Raw genomic sequence first — 19,641 nt, 5'->3', positions numbered from 1 at the left:
ATTCAACAATTTATAACCTTTCTGGCTTCCCTATCAAAAAGCCAAATAATAAGTGAACAAAAATATTTATTTGTTTTTTTTTGGGGGGGGGGGTCAGATTAAATGGAGAAGTTTTGATCAGGCAGACACCAGTGGTTTTTAGGTTGGCTCAAGACACATATACACAACAAATTATTCTTGCTGACAACATCAAATAATTGTCTTCAGTAAGGGGAAGGATGGGGAATAGTTTGTTTCTGCAAATTTGTTGCACCATCATCATTGATAATCCTCGGTTAATGTTCCTTCATATCGTTACTCTAGAACTCAGCTCAACTCAAAAATAAAGTGCTCTTCATAAATAAGAATCAGGCATAAAACATTTTAAAACAATAACACCAACAAAAATAAAACCAAACACAACAAAGAAATAGTTCTTATAATTATTATGATACCAAAATAGTAATAATGCAAATCATTAGGAATAAATGATGTGCTACATTTAAGCAAAAATATATCTCTTTCAAAAGATGAAACAGCAGCAGTGTCTCTTCTGGCCAAAGGGCCATTTGATGATATTTTGTGGCCCTGTACTTGACATCTAAGCACTTTTTTAAAAACTGTGTCATTGTCCTGGGGGTTTTGTGTGTATGTGTTATTTGTTTTAAATCACTTAATTGCTGTCATAGCTCATGTTAATAAGAGCTTTTGGTGAAACGTAATTTTAAAGTAACACTAATTGGAAAGTAATGATAGAAATCGGTCACCCAGTCCCAGTTGCCGGTACATGTTTTTCAAAACCTGCCGTGAAGAGAAAGGTTGGCAACTAGAACGGCCAATTTGAAGAAAGACTTGAATGCACGGAGAAAGTTGTGGTGCTCAAGAAATCAAACGTCATCATCAGCGGCTTTTTGGTGATTGCAAGTTACAAGTTCTCAATCAATCGATCAATCAATGGATATTGCCCTTTTACGTCATGTCGGAAGATAAAAAAGTAAAAAGTACAAATTTAACAAAGTAACGTTTAGAAAGTACCAACTGTGGGGAGTGAAAGTCCCACCACTGTGTTAGTGTCTATACTACAAATAGTTTATTGAAAGTGTCTAGTATGCCATATGAAAGCATCAGCCAAAAGAAGGAAATACATTCATATTACTGAATATAACCTGTCATTGGTGTGTGTGAATGTGTTGACATGCCTTGTGTAAAATTTGAGTGGCAGCTGTCACTTGAATGGGTCCCCTCTTATACTCCACCAATCACAGAATGTCGCCAGTCGCGCCCACGTGAAAATACCCATTGTCTCACCATCCAGATGTTAAACTTGATTTGTCCCGCCCTCTACTGGTTGGTCACATTACTGAAAACAATGAAGCGAGAGAACATGAGGAAGAACCGTTTCTGTCGGGATAGTTGTTTTTTCCCCCTTTTGGCTACTATGATTGAAATTCGAAATGTGAATTTTGAAAGTTGTTAAAATGGACAGAGATTATGTTTTTAATACCTCAAACTCCATCACACAAAATGCAATTCACAGCCAGGAAGTGACGTAGTTGTGCTACGTGTCTGGAAGCAGCGTTGTGTTCAACATGGCGGCGCAACAAACTGATGTTGACGAGCTGTTCGATGTGAAAAATGCCTTTTACATCGGCAGCTATCAACAATGTATCAACGAAGCCCAGAAGGTGAAGGTACGTCTCGTTTTGTGTAGGGTTTAACGGCGTTAGGTACAATTGTTTGCTCCTCAGGAATCCTCTGGCTAACCCAATTGAATCGAACGTAACCAATGAATATGAAACTGTAAAACGTAGCAATTCTGGGATTCAGCTCAAACATTTGCTGCTTTTACTCTTTTTTCTTCGAAAGAATTCAACACCGGAAAAGGAGACGGAAAGGGACACTTTCTTGTACAGAGCTTACATTGCCCAGGTGAGCAGAGCACTTGTGTGACACTCAATATCGATAAGCAGAATTAAAAGCTTGCTCATCTTCACCTTTCGTGTTGTGTATTATAGAAAAAGTATGCTGTCGTCATGGATGACATCAAGGCCAACTCTGCACCTGAGCTTCAAGCTGTCAGGATGTTTGCAGAATATATGTCAAGTGAAAGTAAACGGTAAACACTCTGGCAACAATGTTTGTTAACCCAGAGGGTTTATTTGCTCGTTGTTTGGAAAAAAATAGTACGTTCTAACTTGTAGGATGTCATTTTATTGGTCTATCTACTGTCAAGTGAACCGATTATTTTTCTGTAGAAGTGTAACATGCAAACAAAAATTCAAGGCTCACAGAGAGTATACGCCAGTGGTCCCCAAACTTTTTCCTGTGAGGGCCACTAATAACTTTTCGCTTCTCTGATGGGGGGGTGGGGGGGTCAGTTTGTAACAGCAAAAGTGTGACTGCAAGAGTACCTAGACGTAAAAATGTATTGTTTCCCAGAAACCCACACAAAATCAAATAACTTTTTTTGATACACTCGCGGTATTAAAGACGTCTTTCTTCTCGGGACACACCACCTCTGCGACAGCATTCAGGCATTTCTTGACAAACTCTCCTTACCGCTGCTTGCTATCAGTTGAGCAAACCAAAAGCTAGCCCAAACAGATGGCTGGTTCAGCTGAGCTTGGCGTACAAATGTATTTTGCTGAGCTAAAGTTCCTCTTTTTAGCATTGACGGTTTGTCTGCTCTCATTTGCCCATGCAAAAAATCGTACTTGTTGTTGTGACGGGATTCATAGTGTCTCCGCAGATTGTATTCTTTGAATACCGCCACCGACAGATGAGACAGACAATCTTTTCTTTGCATTGAAAAAAAAATCGTTTCTCCATTTTGGGTTAAATTCCCTGTATTCTGAATATTTTTTTCCTCTTACCTCACCTTTTCGCCATGATTATGTTCTCTTTGAGAGGCACGGGTTTAGGATTTATTTTCTGGGGTTGCCAGATAACGGCACAGACCGCAGAAGGATGGAACAAATGTCACGTTATACTGTATGTGTTTATGAAATTGTTACTAGCTAATAGTTAATCATGAAAATAGTTAATAACTAAGGAATATTTTATTGCAAAAGCCAAATTTTATATCACTGGTATACGCTGACAGATGCAGTGATAATTCGGTGCTTGAACTACAGAACATCTTGATCAATGAATTGCCATTCTCTGCTGTTGGTTTTCCTACATAGTGATGCCATAGTGGAGGATCTCGACAAGAAAATGGCAAAGAGTGTGGATGCTGCAAACACCACATTCCTCCTCATGGCGGCTTCCATCTACCACCATGCGGCGAACACTGATGCTGCTCTCAGGACTCTGCATCAAGGGGAAAGCCTGGAATGGTAAGCAGGCCTTGAAAGGGAATTTTTCCATTGCAGCAGGTTGGTATATGTACGAAAACCGTCACCACTTTTTTCCACGTCAGTCACCTTTGACTGAGTTGTTCAGTGAGCGACGAACCTATAAGTTGGGCATTTTATGAATGCTTTTTCCTGAATTTCAGTTTTCATTCTGCAAGTTTAACATAAGAACATCAAACTGATGTAGTTTACTGTAACTTGTTTGTTTTTCAGCATGGCCATGACAATTCAGGTGCTGCTGAGTCTTGATCGTGTTGACTTGGCGAGGTAAGACGTGAGAGAACTGTCTAACGATAGCTATGAATGATGGCCAATTTCTCAATTTAGTTTTATAGTTATCCTACAAAAAAATCCACGTTTAAAATAAATTCCCTAAATACACAACCTTATTTAGTCCTTGTTTGGGTGTAAGAATAGAGAGTAAAGCCACAAAGAACAAAATAAATTCAAAGCCAAATGTGAGCTACATTGAAGTCTCTCCCACTATATTATAGTCGTGGCAGTGGTCCAACTTTTTCCAATAAAAAGGGCAAAAACGTTAAAGAAGCAGAGCACAAAATAAGCCATTTGAGGCCTCTTGAAATAATGACAACAATTCAAGACCATTTTCGTTACCTCTAATCATCACAACTATATTCTCTGCCAGGAAGGAGCTGAAGAAGATGCAGGAGCAAGATGAGGATGCAACACTAACCCAGCTCGCCACTGCTTGGGTTAATTTGGCGGTGGTGAGCAGATCAGTAACAAGAAGCTCAGTTTAACAGCCAAGATTTTTGCGGATTATTGGCTATTCATCTGCTGAATCCTTTCACATTTTGTCCCTGAACACTGTCGATGGCCCTCTGCCCGTGGCTCCAGGGTGGAGAGAAACTGCAAGACGCCTACTACATTTTCCAGGAGATGTCAGACAAGTACTCCTCGACGCTGCTGCTTCTCAATGGGCAGGCGGCCTGCTACATGGCTCAGAACAAGTGGGAGGAGGCCGAGGGAGTGCTTCAGGAGGCACTCGATAAGGTTAGACAGAATGGTTACATTCTGAGACTAAAGTTTGTTGCCCGGACACGTACAGTGAGCCAATTTGGGTCACGTTTAGATAAGATAAGATGAGATATCCTTTATTTGTCCCACACTGGGGAAATTTACAGCCTCCAGCAGCAAGAATGTGGGTAGAAAGAAGAAAGAAGAAAAAACAAACAAACACCGTTCAATTAAGTGCAATATAAATACAAAATTGATAAATCGCAGTGCCATTTACAATTGTTTTTCACATTTTACATTTGTTTCACATCCTTTAAGTATTATTGTTATTATTGTTATTATTTTTATTCAGCAGCCTGACAGCAGTCGGTAGGAACGAGTGTCGGTATCTCTCCTTCTTGCAGCGCGGGTGTAACAGATAACCCTCAATTAATATGCCAGAGGTGCTGCATGACTACATAGTTTAAATGAGTTTGCTTTTTTATTTTTTTCTCCCAACATTGAATGATAATTGGCTAATTTGGATAATAGTTGGATAATTTTTCCCCGTGGTTCAAATCATGCCATTTGAGTGGGTAGGTATGTCTCATGCAACAGACAAGGTGCAGCGCTTGTACATATAATATAGTGAACGGCTACTCAGAGCTGCCAGCCAAACTATATTTGGCAATTTTTTAAAAGAAAAGCAATGAACAACAAATCTAGTGACTTTCTGTTATTGAAGACTTCTGGAGACTCTAAGGCTCCCTGCAAAGAAACTGGAGAAAAGCCATCACTGCCTAATGACTGTATATTATTATACAGTCAACCCCTGCACACTCGTGTTTTGGGACCCATGGACTTGCATGTTCAGGGATTTTTTTTTTTTACCGTTTACCCCCATTTTCTTATACTGTATATTGAATGTTTATCGGCGTTTTTGAAAAACATTTGTCCTCTTTTAAATTAAGTCTTTGGAGGAGCTGTTCGAGACCAAAAAGGTTTACTCAACAACTCCTCATTAATAATAAAAGGTTTGCGAGAACGGATTTTTTTTTCATATGATTGATGTAGCCATCGGGTCAACAGAGGGCGCCAAAGCGTTTGCCAAAAATTCAATTGGATGGACAAGCTGACTAATGGACATTGAGGATGCACATTTATGGTTGACATTTCATGTCAGGTTAACTTTGATTGCGCAAACAGATAGAACCTTTGTTAATAGGTTCACAACGTTTTATGATGCCATGATTGGGTGATGCTGGCGGTGGCAAACTTATTCCCTCTGTGTTTAACCTTTTGCAATATTATGTTGAACTAAACAGGCCAAAATGCAATGCAATCACATTTGTGGTGGAATATAAATCGCACAATGTAAATCTTTCTTTGTTAATCTTCATTTACAGGACAGCAGCCACCCTGAGACGTTGATCAACCTGGTAGTGCTGACTCAGCACCTTGGAAAAGCCCCCGAGGTGAGACTTTGGACCTTAAGCTTGTGAGCCAAGTCTTGCTTTTTGCAGCCACACGTTTTGTCATTTCCTCTTGATAACACACTCTTATTGCAGTGCCTCCATTTTGGTTACTTAATGACGTACTTTTCACCTAGAGGCCACGCATTTTCATGATTGCTTTTTCTTCCTTCCATTGAAGGCATCGTCTCATCATATCTTTGGGTTTAAGTGCTGCGTCCGTGCTTTGTACTCTTACAAACGTTCATAAGATAAAAACTCGTTAGTATTGCAGTGGAGTGGTGAACATTGACTTTGAGCCATCACTACATATAGATAACTACTGATTACATCTTTTACAAGCTTTGTGCAACACTTAGCGGACACTTTAATAAGTACACTTGCGCAATCATTTGAGGTCCGGTGCAAGAATTTTGCCTTTGCTCTGATTGATACTATTAGATATATTGATTGCTTTGAATCGTAAAGTTAAATGAAGTGACCTAAACAGATACACTTTCAGTATGATGCACTACATTTTGACATTACTGCAAATGACAGCAGTGTGACATTAATGGCCACCTCACTTTGGTCGTTAAAACTGCCCTGTACCTAATGTTATGGCCAGTGTGAATGTTCCTTGTGTAACCCCAAAACTTTGTCATATTGTGTATAACCCGTCATGCTCACTGATGTGTTGATAGTAGAGCATAAAACAACAGATGATTAAATAATCAATTTTCTTCATTTGGAACATTGAATTCTGAGACACCATCTTCCATTTAAGTAAGTAAACAAAAATAAATAGAATGTTGCCTTGAAAATACATTGATGAAAAAACATCATGATCAAAATAAATAATCAACCTGCCTTTGTTATATAATACTCATAGCAATTACCTTCAAAATACTAGAGCTCCTTTAAACAGACATACACGTAGGAGAATGCTGATCCCACTTCATAGCAGCTTTATTTTCCTTTTATCAGTCATCTGAGTTTCACTGAGACACTTGAACTGACACATGGCTGTTTTTTTTAATGATTGATTTTAGTGTGGCTGTAGCACACATTATGGAAGGGTTTACGGAATTACTGAGAATATATATATTTATCATCTCGGAAACAATGTTTGCTGCTTCTCATACCTCAGGTGAAACAATTCCGAATGATTTTTGTTCCATTTCCTCTTCAATTCATATTGAATTTCTCCACAGGTGACTAATCGGTACCTCTCTCAACTCAAAGATGCACACCGGGCCCATCCATTCCTCAAAGACTATTTTTCCAAGGTGACCTGCTTGTCTTACTCGCAGTGCTCTTCATTATCTTTACATAACTGATTTGTGCAATTACTTGCTTGTAAATGTGTTTATCATTACTGCTTTGCATTGTCAGCACTTGGGTTGCTAAAGTGCGGTGCACACATACCGATTTTTGACATTAAAATGTGGTAAACAGCGCACACGCAAGGGAAGGAATTGTTTTATGTGGTGACTTCTCGCACAGACGCATTTTCCGTTGAAGGACTAATATTGGCCGTTGAGTGGCAGCGTGGTGCCACAGGGCATTCAGACTGACGAAAAATACAAAGAGGAGTAGAGGAAGGTATCGGAGTAGCTAGGCTAACTGTTAGCTTATCAGTTAAGTAGTTGGCGGTCGCAAACTTTTCTGGTTGTTTTTATACACATGACATGACAATAATAATAAACGATAACATGCGTGATGATGCTGATTATAATAATCTTTCAGAGGCACTCAACAAGTGATCGTAAGGTTGAGCGAATGCTCAAATTTGAGCCGATTGTCGGTATGTGTGTAACTTACAAAAGCTGGCCTGTTGTTTTGGTGGAAGTGCTGCAGGCGTTCTGGGAGCCCTGCCAAAAGGTGCTCCCAAGTCATTGGCCTTTATCACACATATAGTTGCACGATTGTGCAAATGTACATAAACACTACACGTTACCAAACAATTCATGCCATGCACAGCTGTTGCTTGAATTTGATTAATTATTTTTTATTTATTTTTTGGTCTTGTCTCTCCCCTTCCCCACCCCTGCAGGAAAATGAGTTTGACAGGCTTGCAATGCAGTACACTCCCACCGTCACAGCGTAATGGGCTTCAAGTTAACAGTCTACTTTTCCCGCTGTCTTCAATGTGCAAACCTGGATTTATTTTGATGTTTTATGTGGAAAAAATCTGTTGAAACGAAACCTACACAACCAGGCAAATGGAAGTTCTTGTATTCATTCTAAAACACAATTACTGTTTTTCCAATGTGTTAGAAATTCTTCCAAAGATTATGATTGGTCACTGTCAGAGGGGTATTACTTTTAACAATGTTTATTTTTGCAGTTGTATTTTGCAGTGATGTAGGGGAAATCACTTTGGGCCCTCCACATCAAGAGTGAAAATTGTAAAATACTACTTTCTAGGGCAGTATTTCACAAGCTGTATTGAACCAAGGCACCTAAAATTATAGAAGTCGATCGGAACACTCAAGTACCAAACAAAAAAAAGTCACCAGAAGTGGTTACCATCCAGTGAAAGATCATTTAATTTTTCAGCACCTAGCTTGACAAACGATGAAAAAAAGATAAATTATGTGTAGTAAATAATTGTCAGCATAAATTTTGGCAGTGCTGATGGCCCACAGTTTGAAAATCAGTTTTTCCCCCATCTGCCAAATTACTTTGAGCTCTCTGTTGTTGAACTGCACTACGTCATAATATCCGTACCTAATTCGCTTGGGTTATCGGATTTAGCTACGGTACAGTTAGAAAATATTGGAAACTGCGCTCAAGAATAACTGTACTGTTCGACACCACTGAAAACCACAACCACGTCAATAAACATGTTGAAATCCATAGCAGACCGCAAATATATATATATATATATATATATATATATATATATATATATATATATATATATATATATATATATATATGATTCTGGATCCCATAATGCCAGTGTACAGCGTCACTTGTGTAAAACATGAACATTTCTCATGTTTACAATTAAATTCCCATTGATGTAACATTCCTTTGTAGTTCTAATAAAAGCTCAACATGTACTTAGACGTGTTTTTTTTTAAATAAACACGCCAGACTGCACTTGGCTTCCTTATTTTTTTTTCACTTATAGGAGAGGACGTGTTGCCGTGTGTTTCGACAGCGCGTGTAGATAGCGGTCTACGTCACGAGCCTCTGCCTCCCCCCTGGGTTTTTAATTCCCTCTTTCTTTGGCATAAACGTGGCTCTCCTCCTCCTCCTAAGCGTCGCACATCAGCCGTGGACACATTTCACATTTAAGATCGACCATCGACGGTTCAGCTGGGGTTTCCTCTCCCCCTCCCACGTGTTTGTCGCTCGTGTTCCGTTATTTGTCTTTTACGTTGAAAAGAACCGTTATATAAGCGGAGTAACGGTCCAGGGATGAGACCCGACGTAGTTGCGCCCTAACGGCACAATAGTCGTGTGCTGTCTGGAGGCCACAACGCTGCGCTTTATGGACCCTATTTGTAATGTGATCGGCGTTCGGGAGCCTTTATCATAGCGATTTAGCCGGCTTAAAGGAGCCACTGCCAATGCCCGTCTTTTTTTCTTCCTGTGGTTGATTTGAAGTTAGCTCGACAGCTAAACAGCAATACGCCGCGCTTCTGCCGGTGAGTTGTCCGCGTGCGCAGCGGAATGACGATGAGGATGATGGTGAGCGGAAACCTGCACGCCGTGCTCCATGGCTCCCGTTAATTGCCTTTTACATGACCACGTTTTTGTTATGATTAATGCTGCGGTGTGTGCGGAGACCCGTTAAGAAATCATCCCCTGGGCGAAGAATGAACGGGCCCGTGCCGTAAAAAATATGGACAACAAAGAATAAGGCGACCCGACCAAGACAGCGGGGTGTCAGATCAAGCTTTTCTTTTTTATTTTAAGTCAGCTAGCAAGCTTGTTAGCGGATTAGCCACACGGCCCGGACAGTAGAGAGATCTCTTCGTCCGTCATTTGGACTATTTCCTCCCTTTCCCAGCGCTTTTTTATTTTTTTCCGTTATCGAAGCGACGCGCAATGATGGGTGCTCAGACCGAGGATGTGGAGCCCATGCCGGGATACTTGGAGCTCATCAGCCGAGCCTCCAGCGTCATGTTGAAAGCGTGGAGAGATTGTAGCCAGTGCGGGCTGGAGCTCACAACGCGGACTCTCCTGGATCACGCATACATCACCTGGACCGAGATCGCTCTGTTCTTCTTTTGCGCCTTTTTGTGGACGCAGATCAGACGGGGGCTGACAGAAAGTCTGTTCGAGGTGGGTGAGACACACATACACGCATGACACCCCGCCGTCTCCACAAACCCATTCCGTAGCAGCCATAATTGTGGTATTAATTGCTCCCCATAGACATTACAGACACAACAGGTCTCAGTGGCGAGGAGAGCAAGTGTTTGCTTGAAATACAGGAAAAGGATGTGCTTGACACGACTATGGTCTCACAGTCACCTGATCTAAGATAGGAAGTGTGCACACCAAACCCCAAAACTAGGCCTTGCAAATGCACACTCAACACAAACTCAACACTTTTTCTATGTCTGTATTTTCATTTATTCTCCTAACGCTACTTGAGTGACAAGAGGGAATAGTGGTTCCATATCTGCTGCTCAGTTCTGAGATATTTTTGTTCGAATCTTGGATGTGGCCCTTTGATGAAAGGGATGTATAGTTAGACGGATCAACTCGGCGATGAAAAACGTCCGAGTGAGGCAGTGCAAACTGCAAATACAATCAGCAAGGTTCCCTAGTGGAAAGCATGTCTGCCCTGCAGTTGCGAGGTCTATGTTCGAATCTTGGCTCAGCCCTTCCTGTTTCAAGTTTCAATATCCTCGCTGTGGTTTGTGTGTGTTTTTGCCATGCAGGCATATTAAAAACAAAACATGCAAGTTAGGCACATTGAAGACTAAATTGTCCATAGTTGGGAATGTGAGTGTGAATGGGCCCTGTGGTGCCCTGCGACTGACTGGTGACCAGTTCAGTGTGTAGTTTGCCTTCTGCCCGAAGTCAGCTGTGATAGCCTCCAGCAACTTCCTGCGACCCTGTTCAGAATAATCAGTGTTGAAAATGGATGAATGGATGTGCCCTGTGATTGGCTGGCGATCAGTCCAGGGTGTACACTGCCTATTGCTTAGTCATCTGAGATAGCCGCCAGTTTACCCATGACTGGAATAAGGACAAGTGGAAGTAAATGGCTGTATGGATCGTGTGGGTAACTGGTATCACAGGCAAGGCCCGGGGGCCAGATCTGGCCCGCCCCATCATTTTAGGTGGCCCGCGAAAGTAAATAAAGCATGTCAAGTTCCATGATGCCTGCTAAAGTCGTAACCAAAACTTCATACGTAATCCACAACAACAGTTATTATTTTTGACTTCTGATTTTAAAACTAGTTATTCATCAATATGTTGTGTGCTGTATATGTAATATGTGGAGGGGATTAAACATTTCTATGGTTTCCCTAAATTCATAACAGCCCTTCACGGCAAACCGTATCTACACTACTATGTGTCCCGCAACAAAAACAAGTTTGACACTCCTGGTGTAGGTGGACCTAATGAAGTGTTCATTGAGTGAACCTTCCAATTTTGTTTTATCGAACAACACGAACGGTTTAACTGCACATGAAGTCGTTCTCTCAAATGAAAATGAAAAGCCCATCAGCCATCTCACAGCAGAAGAGGACTGGCTGATTTTTTTTTCAGACCTCTCGGGAGGAAAATGCAATTGGTGGACAAGATCGGTTTTATTTTTTAGGGATCGGCCGATGACCGACCCCCACTGCCCCCGGCCCCCCAAAATGATCGTTTGATCTATTGCCCATCTTAAATACAATACAATGCAAGCTGAATTATATAGCGTTTTCACAACAGCTGCAGCAGAAACAAAGTGCTTAAATAAAACTGTTAACATAAAGTAAAATAATGATGAATAAAAAATAACAATCATAATAATAATAATAATTAAATGATGTGAAGGAAAATTGTAAATAGTACTGCGATTTATCCATTTGTGTTCATATTGTATTTAATTGAAAGATGTTTGTTGGGTTTTTTTTCTCTTTCTCCTTTCTTCTTTCTACATACATTCTTGCTGCTGGAGGCTGTAAATTTCCCCAGTCTGGGACGAATAAAGGATATCTTATCTTATCTTTAAAATAATAAACACAACACATAACAGTCGTGCAATCCTAACCACTTTTCCCTCATATGCTTTGTTGTTTAAAGCAGTTTGAGATGATAGAGGAGAGAATTAAAGTGTCCTTTTACCAGTGGATCAGAGACGTCATGCTCAAAATGTCCTAAATGTGATATTCTGTCTGACACCGAAGGTTATGATCATAAATACAACACATCACATGAAGGTAGCGCTACTGTAAATGTGGATCTTGTGTTGAGCATGTGTCTCTTGTCGACTGTTCTTTTTCCTTCTCATAGACAAGTTTTCTTTGAAGGAGTCACTCAGATCAATCGCAAACAAATTCCTAGATTAAGACGAATTAAATCGAAGCATCCAAATTTAACTTTTTTTATTCGCACAAAGGAACGGCTTTGTTCTGCTTGCTGAGGGAGCTAATCTAAGATTCAAGATTTTACTTCGCCTTGTTTCTTTCTGTAACTAATCTGGGCCAATTTAATGGAACACAAAGCTATTCTGTTGCACAAATGGCAACAGTTGCTCGACTTAACCCACCCCTTAATACTGCCATCACATTGCTGTCATCACTATAACAGCATGCTAATGTGCCATGTATGTCATGGCACATTACATACATGACATGGCACTGTCATGTATGTCATTTGGAGCATTTCAGAATCAATATTTGCCTCATAATTTTGAGGAAAAACAACAAAATAAATCAAATAAAATATGTCTTACTCAGCAGAGATGCTGATTATTCAAATGTATTCATTTAGGTTCTAAATTGCCGGTGTTTAGCCAGAACGTGATGTAAATGTAATTTGGCAAGTGTAACTTTTTTTTTCCTTGCGAACCTATACTTTTGGTCAGTCCACCTGTTGGGTGTCATTTTTACAAATTATTGACCAATCTCAAGTGTTGAAAATGGTTTGGGTTTTTTTGATGATGCAACGTTAAAAGTTGAGCATATTTGCCATGATTGGGGTCGTCTCCTGAAAAGTGATGATTTTGGCAGTGTGAGGACACTACTTGACGAGAGCAAAATGTAGGTCGATGCTTCATTAGGGTTTCGGCCAGACGGCCCAGCACCGGTTTAATCAAATGACCATCTGCAGATTTCATATGTCGAAAATTGACAGCAGTATGATCCATCTGTGGTTATGTTTTATTTATTTTTTAAGTGCTCCACAAATAAAGTTGAGTTATTTTGCTGTCAGTCAATGTCCATTTTTGTCTAAAACAGCTACTACACAACATACTCACTACTATGAATTTTTAACTACCGGTACATTATCTGTAAAACTATAAAAATGAATTCCGAGTGAGCAGTAATGTTGCAATTTCTCTCACAGGTGCTGACAGTTTCTTACTGACTGCTTTTAAGCTGTGTAGGTTTTTGCCACAGCAAGTCAGGTACTTAAGAATATGCACTTAGACAAAAAGGCTCGAAGGCCGCTTCTCTTTGCGTCCCGAGTGTCTCCATCCTGTTGCTTTTCCCAAGCAGTAAAGCCCTACTCATTGCGGCCTCTGGCCTATTGTTCTGACGTCCATACGAGTGTGGAGCAGAGTGTAGACATGTGTTAGAAGCGACGTTTGATGATGCTATACGCTAGCTCAAGGGCTTTATGCTTAACGCCAGATGTGACCTGAGAACGCAGCGACTGAGGGACTGTTTTACATTTTCTGTTTCTCCACGAAGGACGGAGAACAATGTCTGTCGGAACCAGTCATTATGGTCGTGATTATGGAGTTGAATGCTTAATATGCAGAATTGGCTCTGTGTTAGGTCGTGCGTGCTAGGATAATGCAGCACAAGCAAATTGCTGCTACGTTGTTCAAATATGCGGTGGATTGTCGGATGACGCCAACTGCGCTTAATCGACCCTGGGCTGAACAAACAAGGTTCCTGTTTCCTTGAATGCTTATTAATTCGCAGCTCTTTTATTAACGTGTCAGTACTGATGGAATATGTGGCTTTCACCGTGAAAGTACACAATCTTCATTCGCTGCGATTCAAAGAGATCGAGATGAGCTTCTCATTTGGCCACAATTAATGACAATAAATGTAGTTCGTGCGCAAACACACCTAATTGGGGTTAAAAGGGTGGATGTCAGCGGACAAAACCGGTAATAAATTTGCCGTGCAATATTAAATGTGCAGTTGTTATCCTGTAAAGACTTCGAGCGGGATCTGAAAGAGCGGCAAAACAATTGTAGCGCTGTCATATTTCTATTAGGGGGTGGCTCTGACTGCATTTCCTTGACTGACTGGGGAAAATGAACAGTCATTCGATTAACTATTTAAATGCTTTTGTGAATACAGACACATGGATTTTTTTCATTCTCTACTTGACTTAATTTTGTCCTTCATTGGCCAGCAAATTAGTTTGGGTGAAATCATCAGGATGTTATCCAAGTGGTGCACTCCATTTTGCATCAATTGCCACTGGCACGTCGACCTCACAGTGCAGAGGTGCAGGGTTCGATTCCCGCTCCGGCCTTTCTGTGTGGAGTTTGCATGTTCTCCATGTTGGGTTTTCTCCGGGTGCTTCGGTTTCCTCCCACATTCCAAAAGCATGCATGGCTGGTTAATGGAACACATCTTATCAGGTTAAGTGCATTAGAAAACGGATGTATGGAAAAAGTTGCAAAATGATTTTTTATGGTAAATTCTTTTCATATCTCAAAAACCTGGCATTCAAAAAGGGGTGTGTAGACTTTTTATTAAGAAAAGAAAACCTTTATTAGTCTCGCAATGGAGAAATTCCCATTGCATATGCAGCCATTCACTTTGTACTGTAGTGTTAATGGAAACTTTTATTTTTTGTTGACATTCACATTCAAGCAAAGGGAAGAGAGAGTAGAGAGCGGAAGGAAGAGAGGCCAAAAAGTAAGGCCCGCTGAGTCAGCATGCAGCGACCAATCATAAACACAATATTGACACAATAGTATGCATACGCAGGCATGCACATATGTTGTTGGTCCGAGAATCACTTGAGCGCCATGCAACTTTCATCATGGTGAGTATATTCTTAACATAAGTAGTGGCAACCAAAGCATGCACGCCTCGAAATCCATCCGCAGCAGCACGATGGCAGTTTAAAACCGCTCTCATAAATATCACCCAAAACTCTCAAGCACGGGCGCGTTGTTATACACTGAATTGCGAGAGCTGCCGTGTGCTCGCGAGCGTCGCAGAGCTCATCTCCCCGAGCAGAACTGAGGTGTAACGAATACGCCTCCGTGGACCAAAAAGTGTAAGTGGCCTCAGGTTGAGGAAGTTTCCCCGACCGCAGGATACACGATCACCTTCCTCCACCGGCTCATCGTTACTGCGTTAGAGCCGCAAGGAGAAAGCCGACACTTGAATTGTGGTCAGGGAAAGTACCTTTCCATCGGGGCAGAAGTGCCCACTCGGGTGGATGTCTTAGAATTCCGACCCCTGAATGAAGTTCAGCTCGTTAGTTGCATGTTATTGCCACTGATACATACTGTAATACAATTCATCACATCCCCCCGCACCCCCACACTCAATATTGCAATTTGGTTGGATGCTGGTGGCTGTGACAATGCTGCTCGACCATGAAGTTCTTCTGACCTTGTGTTTGATGACTACAGTATGTGGGAGTTAAGGGCAAATTGTGTGTGAAATTGTCTGTGTGGGGTTCTAACAAAATGAGTAGGCTGCTGGCCACTGGTCATCAAACTTAACAACACTCTGCAGAGACTCAGCTAACCTTCAACCCTCTAAATATTTTAGCTTTGCATTTCAGATTGAATCATTCTGGATTTTTTTAGGGAGATGCTGATTTTGGCCTGGAAAAAATCACTTACAGATTATTCAGATATTTCATTAAAAATATATATACATTCTATATAAAATAACATTCCATGCCCCAAAATTATTTCAGTAGCTGTCAGTTATACATCGATTTTTGCTATTCACAGGCAGGCCTGGTCAATCGTTTAAAAAAAATGTTAACAAAAAAATCCTTTCTGTTCCCAGGATGCAGTGCCTGACGCAATGCATTCAATTAATGAAATTATAAGGACATCTTTGTAATATGTGCTTTTTGTATTACCACTAATATAAAATGCAGAGGGGAACTTACTAGATGTCAGAGATTCTTTGCCCGAAGTATCGGTGGCTGGGATCGGCATCCCCCATGAGATCCAATTCCTAAAGTGCGGTATCAATCCGATACCGATACCTGGTATTGATACGTGCCCATCCTAAGTAAAAACAACTGGCAAACATCTGCCTTTTGGCTGTTGTTTGTATGGTCATCATTAGCATCTTGCTCACTTGGACTACCGACGCACTGGGATGAAGCATTTTTTTGTTTGTCTTTTTGTAATTGCAGCCTTTCCAATTTCAAAACTGCATTCTACTGCATTGAGACGTTAACTTGAATTTCATTTATTTTGTTTCGCTCTAGTTGAGAAAACATATGGTCTAATCAACTTCATAGAATGTTCCCCAAAGTGATCTGTTTAAAAAGAACAAAAAAATCCCTTCTGCCAATAGCACCTGCATTGTCACTCTAGCTTGCAATGCACGTCAACAAACAACAAACAACTCAAATGCCATCGAGAAAAAAAAGCTCTTACAGCCCACTTACTGAGCACCACCTACTTAGCACTTAACAACAAACAGTGAGCAAGCGATCAGCTGCTGGCTCAAGTCATTGTGTTGTCTCGTTTAGAGAGAAGGTAAAAAAAAAAACATTCAATGCTTTAGCATACGGATAGAAGAGCGAACGGTGATGTTTTGAGTGTGCAACATCTTCTAAAATGCATAATTTCTAATGTGCCTTGATATTTTCCGGATCCCATTCACGTAGCAGGTGTTTGAAGATTTTATTAGAGGAAAAGTTTGCTCGTTTTCCAGCGTGGTGAGTAACACAAGAGTCATATTTTTCCCTCCGCGATGCAGTATCATGAATCACCATGCACTCTTAGCTGACTGCGATGGTCAGGCACTCGTCTGGGCAGCTGGAATGTGCCGTGCGGCCTTGACCGCTCCAGAGTTCCTGTGGCCAGCCACTAACTGATTTTCCTCTTCAGTTGGCCTTATTTACCCCCACACGCTGAGGGTGCAGGCTTGAGGCCTGAACACACTTGCTTCCAAATGGGCCACTCCATTACTGCCTATCAGGCTGCAGTAGTCAGCGGAAACCCAACTTCATTCTGTCTGTGCAATGCGCATGTCATGTTTCACGAGCGTGTGACAGTTTGCGTGCGGAGGAGCACCGGGAATTACTGATGTCTCAGTTGCTTATCTCTTTGAAAATTGGATGAGGCTTTCACATTGGTTTCTGGAGTGCCTCTCTTTTAATTCACACACCGATGTGAAAGTAAGGTTGCTGATCGTGGACCAGCAGGGCAATTTTGTGGCTTTGTCGGAGAGCTTTTAGACAGTCTGCAATGTCACGGCTACTGTATACTCATCAACTCGCGTAAATCTTCTCCAGCGAATAGAGAAGAGTCAGGCCTGACGGAGTCACACACACGCGTGACTCATCCACACACTCGCACACACATTTACACACAGCTGTAGTGTTCTGTGAGCTCCCCCCTAAGCAGTGTTAATAGCATTAGCGCTCGCCAGGGACCCAACCTGCTCGGACGCGAGCTGCAATGCATTTAGATTCTCACATGAATGGCCTTTTTTTGATTGGAATAGGCTGTCAAGTGTTTCATGGGTGTCACTCACTACTGAACATACAGCACTGAACATAACTGGGCTGCTCCCTGGACACAGGATGCTAGCCAAGCTAAAAGCTATGATGGACAGACCCTCCCAGCGTCCCCCCCCCCCTCCCTCCAACCCCCCAGGCCTCTCTGACAGCACTGGGCAGCTCCTTCAGTCAGCGACCGATACACCCACGCTGCAAGAAGGAGCGGTGCCGCCGCTCGTTCTTGGCGGCTGCTGTCAGGCTTTTGAATAGACAGACCTGAAAACCTGGACTCACCCCCACTCACCCATTTTTAATATGCTTCTATGTATATTTTATCATTTATATTCATTTATATACTTTTGGTTCTTCTACTTCTCCCTTTCATAATTTTGCTGCTGCAAATTGGAAATTTCTCCATTGTCATACAAATAAAGGTTTATTTTGATAGAAAAACTAGTATAGTCATGAGAAAGTCTCTGCCAATAAACCTTCCCTTCTATACTGTGAACTGCAGTCAAGATATTCGTCATTTGAGGAAATATGTGAAATATAATCCCCCCCACCCCTCGCCCACCTCCACGCGATATCGTGGTTCACTGACCCACTTTAAAAGTTGTTCTTGAGAAAGCTTAGTTGCTCACGATGGCGAGCTCTTCAACGACCCCTTTGTCTGTTGTAGACACACACTCATTGTATCAACCCCTCTTTTCTCTGTGGTATGGCCACTGCATTATGAATGACGGCCATATGTCTCCGAACAGGCCAGCGAGACTGAGTCGTTTAAAAATGAGTCCAGAATAAAGTCTCTTTCATGTTGCTTTCAATGAGGGTTTCCATTGCATTCCTGCAAACTGTTTGTTCCTTCCGCGTGCAATTCGTGATAAAATTACCAAAGAGCACATGATCGTAAAACATGAGTAACATTAGAAAGGCTCTATTATGGGGAAAGGCTAAAAACTGGAAGAAGATTTATTGCGTTTATTGTTAATATCGAATCACGTAATTCCATTTTATGATCCAGGAGTTTAAACCATGAAATGTGCCCTAATTCTATGCTCAATACAACTTGAGAGGAAATTCATTCAAGAAATGAGTCACACATGAGGCTGAAGATGTTTCCAAAAATGTGATCGTTTTTTTCGACACGTTCAGAAAAGGAAGTTCGGTTCCACCATATGTTGACACTAAGAGGGTGTCCCGTACATTTGCTTAAACTGTGACAGTTGCGTTGCCAAAACGCAGCTCGTCAGCCGAGTCTGATGTGCCAGAAGGCCTGTTGATTTTATTCCACATCATATGGACGTTGTTGATAAATATTATGTCATTATTTTCACAATTTAAAACGGTGTCGTAATTATGGGGCTGAACGATTCTAAAATATGATGTAATTTGCATGTTTTCCCCTCTGTGTTGCATTTGCGATTTAATATATGATTACCGTATATTCCGCACTATCAGGCGCTTCGGGGTATAAGGGGCACATTCAATGAATGGCCTATTTTAAAATTGTTTTCATATATAGGGCGCACCGCATTATAAGGCACAGAATAGAAGCTACAATAGTGGCTGCAGTTGCCTTATGCATCCACTAAAGGGAATACAATACAATACCGCTTTATTTATACAGAGCTTTTAAAACACTACGTCCAAGAAATCAAAACATTGATCCGGATCGACTTATAAGGCATTCATTATACATTGAATGCTTTTAGGTGCGCCTTACAGTGCGGAAATTACTGATTTTCTTTTTAAATAAACACAAGCAATACATTAACTTTAGCAATATTAGCATTATTTTACATAAATGTTTTGGTCTTACAGGTTAGGTTTATGCTCGAGTAAAGGTAAATGGACCATGAATAAATAAAGACATTTTATTTATCAGCCGCGATTAGAGTTTTTAACTTTGGCCCCTGTTTTCATGCTCAGAGTTAGTCTAGCACAAGTGCAGTCTTACTATGCGCATGGGTGTAGTTTTCTTTCTTTTAGTATTTTCCTAGACGTTGCATAGTTAGAATTGGGCATAACGGGTGTTT

The 19,641-nt window shown here is 41.1% G+C and overlaps 2 protein-coding genes across 3 annotated transcripts in view; both read left to right on the top strand.

The window, feature by feature from the left end:
• Positions 1–1,504: 1,504 nt before the first annotated feature.
• On the top strand, positions 1,505–8,814 carry cope (COPI coat complex subunit epsilon). 2 transcript variants are annotated; one of them, XM_052073690.1, is made up of 10 exons: positions 1,505–1,670; positions 1,846–1,908; positions 1,995–2,095; positions 3,165–3,317; positions 3,549–3,602; positions 3,982–4,063; positions 4,194–4,349; positions 5,699–5,767; positions 6,958–7,032; positions 7,800–8,814. In XM_052073690.1, exons 1-10 carry the CDS (start codon positions 1,569–1,571, stop codon positions 7,851–7,853), a joined length of 909 nt encoding a protein of 302 aa, XP_051929650.1. In that variant the 5' UTR covers positions 1,505–1,568; the 3' UTR covers positions 7,854–8,814. The 2 variants fall into 2 exon arrangements, with proteins under 2 accessions (XP_051929650.1, XP_051929652.1); XM_052073692.1 differs by having other exon boundaries at positions 1,517–1,664.
• A 160-nt stretch (positions 8,815–8,974) lies between these two features.
• Positions 8,975–19,641, top strand: part of cers1 (ceramide synthase 1) — a 28,310-nt gene continuing 17,643 nt past the window's right edge. The window contains exon 1 of the mRNA XM_052073687.1: positions 8,975–10,045. Within this exon, the coding sequence (XP_051929647.1) occupies positions 9,809–10,045 (237 nt within the window). The 5' untranslated portion in view covers positions 8,975–9,808. The remainder of the gene's footprint in view (positions 10,046–19,641) is intronic.

The sequence above is a fragment of the Hippocampus zosterae genome, chromosome 8, assembly GCF_025434085.1.
Source record: "Hippocampus zosterae strain Florida chromosome 8, ASM2543408v3, whole genome shotgun sequence".
Taxonomy (NCBI): domain Eukaryota; kingdom Metazoa; phylum Chordata; class Actinopteri; order Syngnathiformes; family Syngnathidae; genus Hippocampus; species Hippocampus zosterae.
The sequence above is the reverse complement of the archived record's forward strand: the minus strand, read 5'-3'. Positions and strand labels throughout refer to the sequence as shown.

Excerpts from the sequence above, each read along its gene's own strand:
- cope (XM_052073690.1), top strand. The coding sequence starts at position 1,569 with ATGGCGGCGCAACAAACTGATGTTGACGAGCTGTTCGATGTGAAAAAT. Across the intron at positions 1,909-1,994 it reads ACAGAGCTTACATTGCCCAG|AAAAAGTATGCTGTCGTCAT; the intron begins GTGAGCAGAGCA and ends TGTGTATTATAG. Across the intron at positions 4,064-4,193 it reads CTTGGGTTAATTTGGCGGTG|GGTGGAGAGAAACTGCAAGA; the intron begins GTGAGCAGATCA and ends CCGTGGCTCCAG.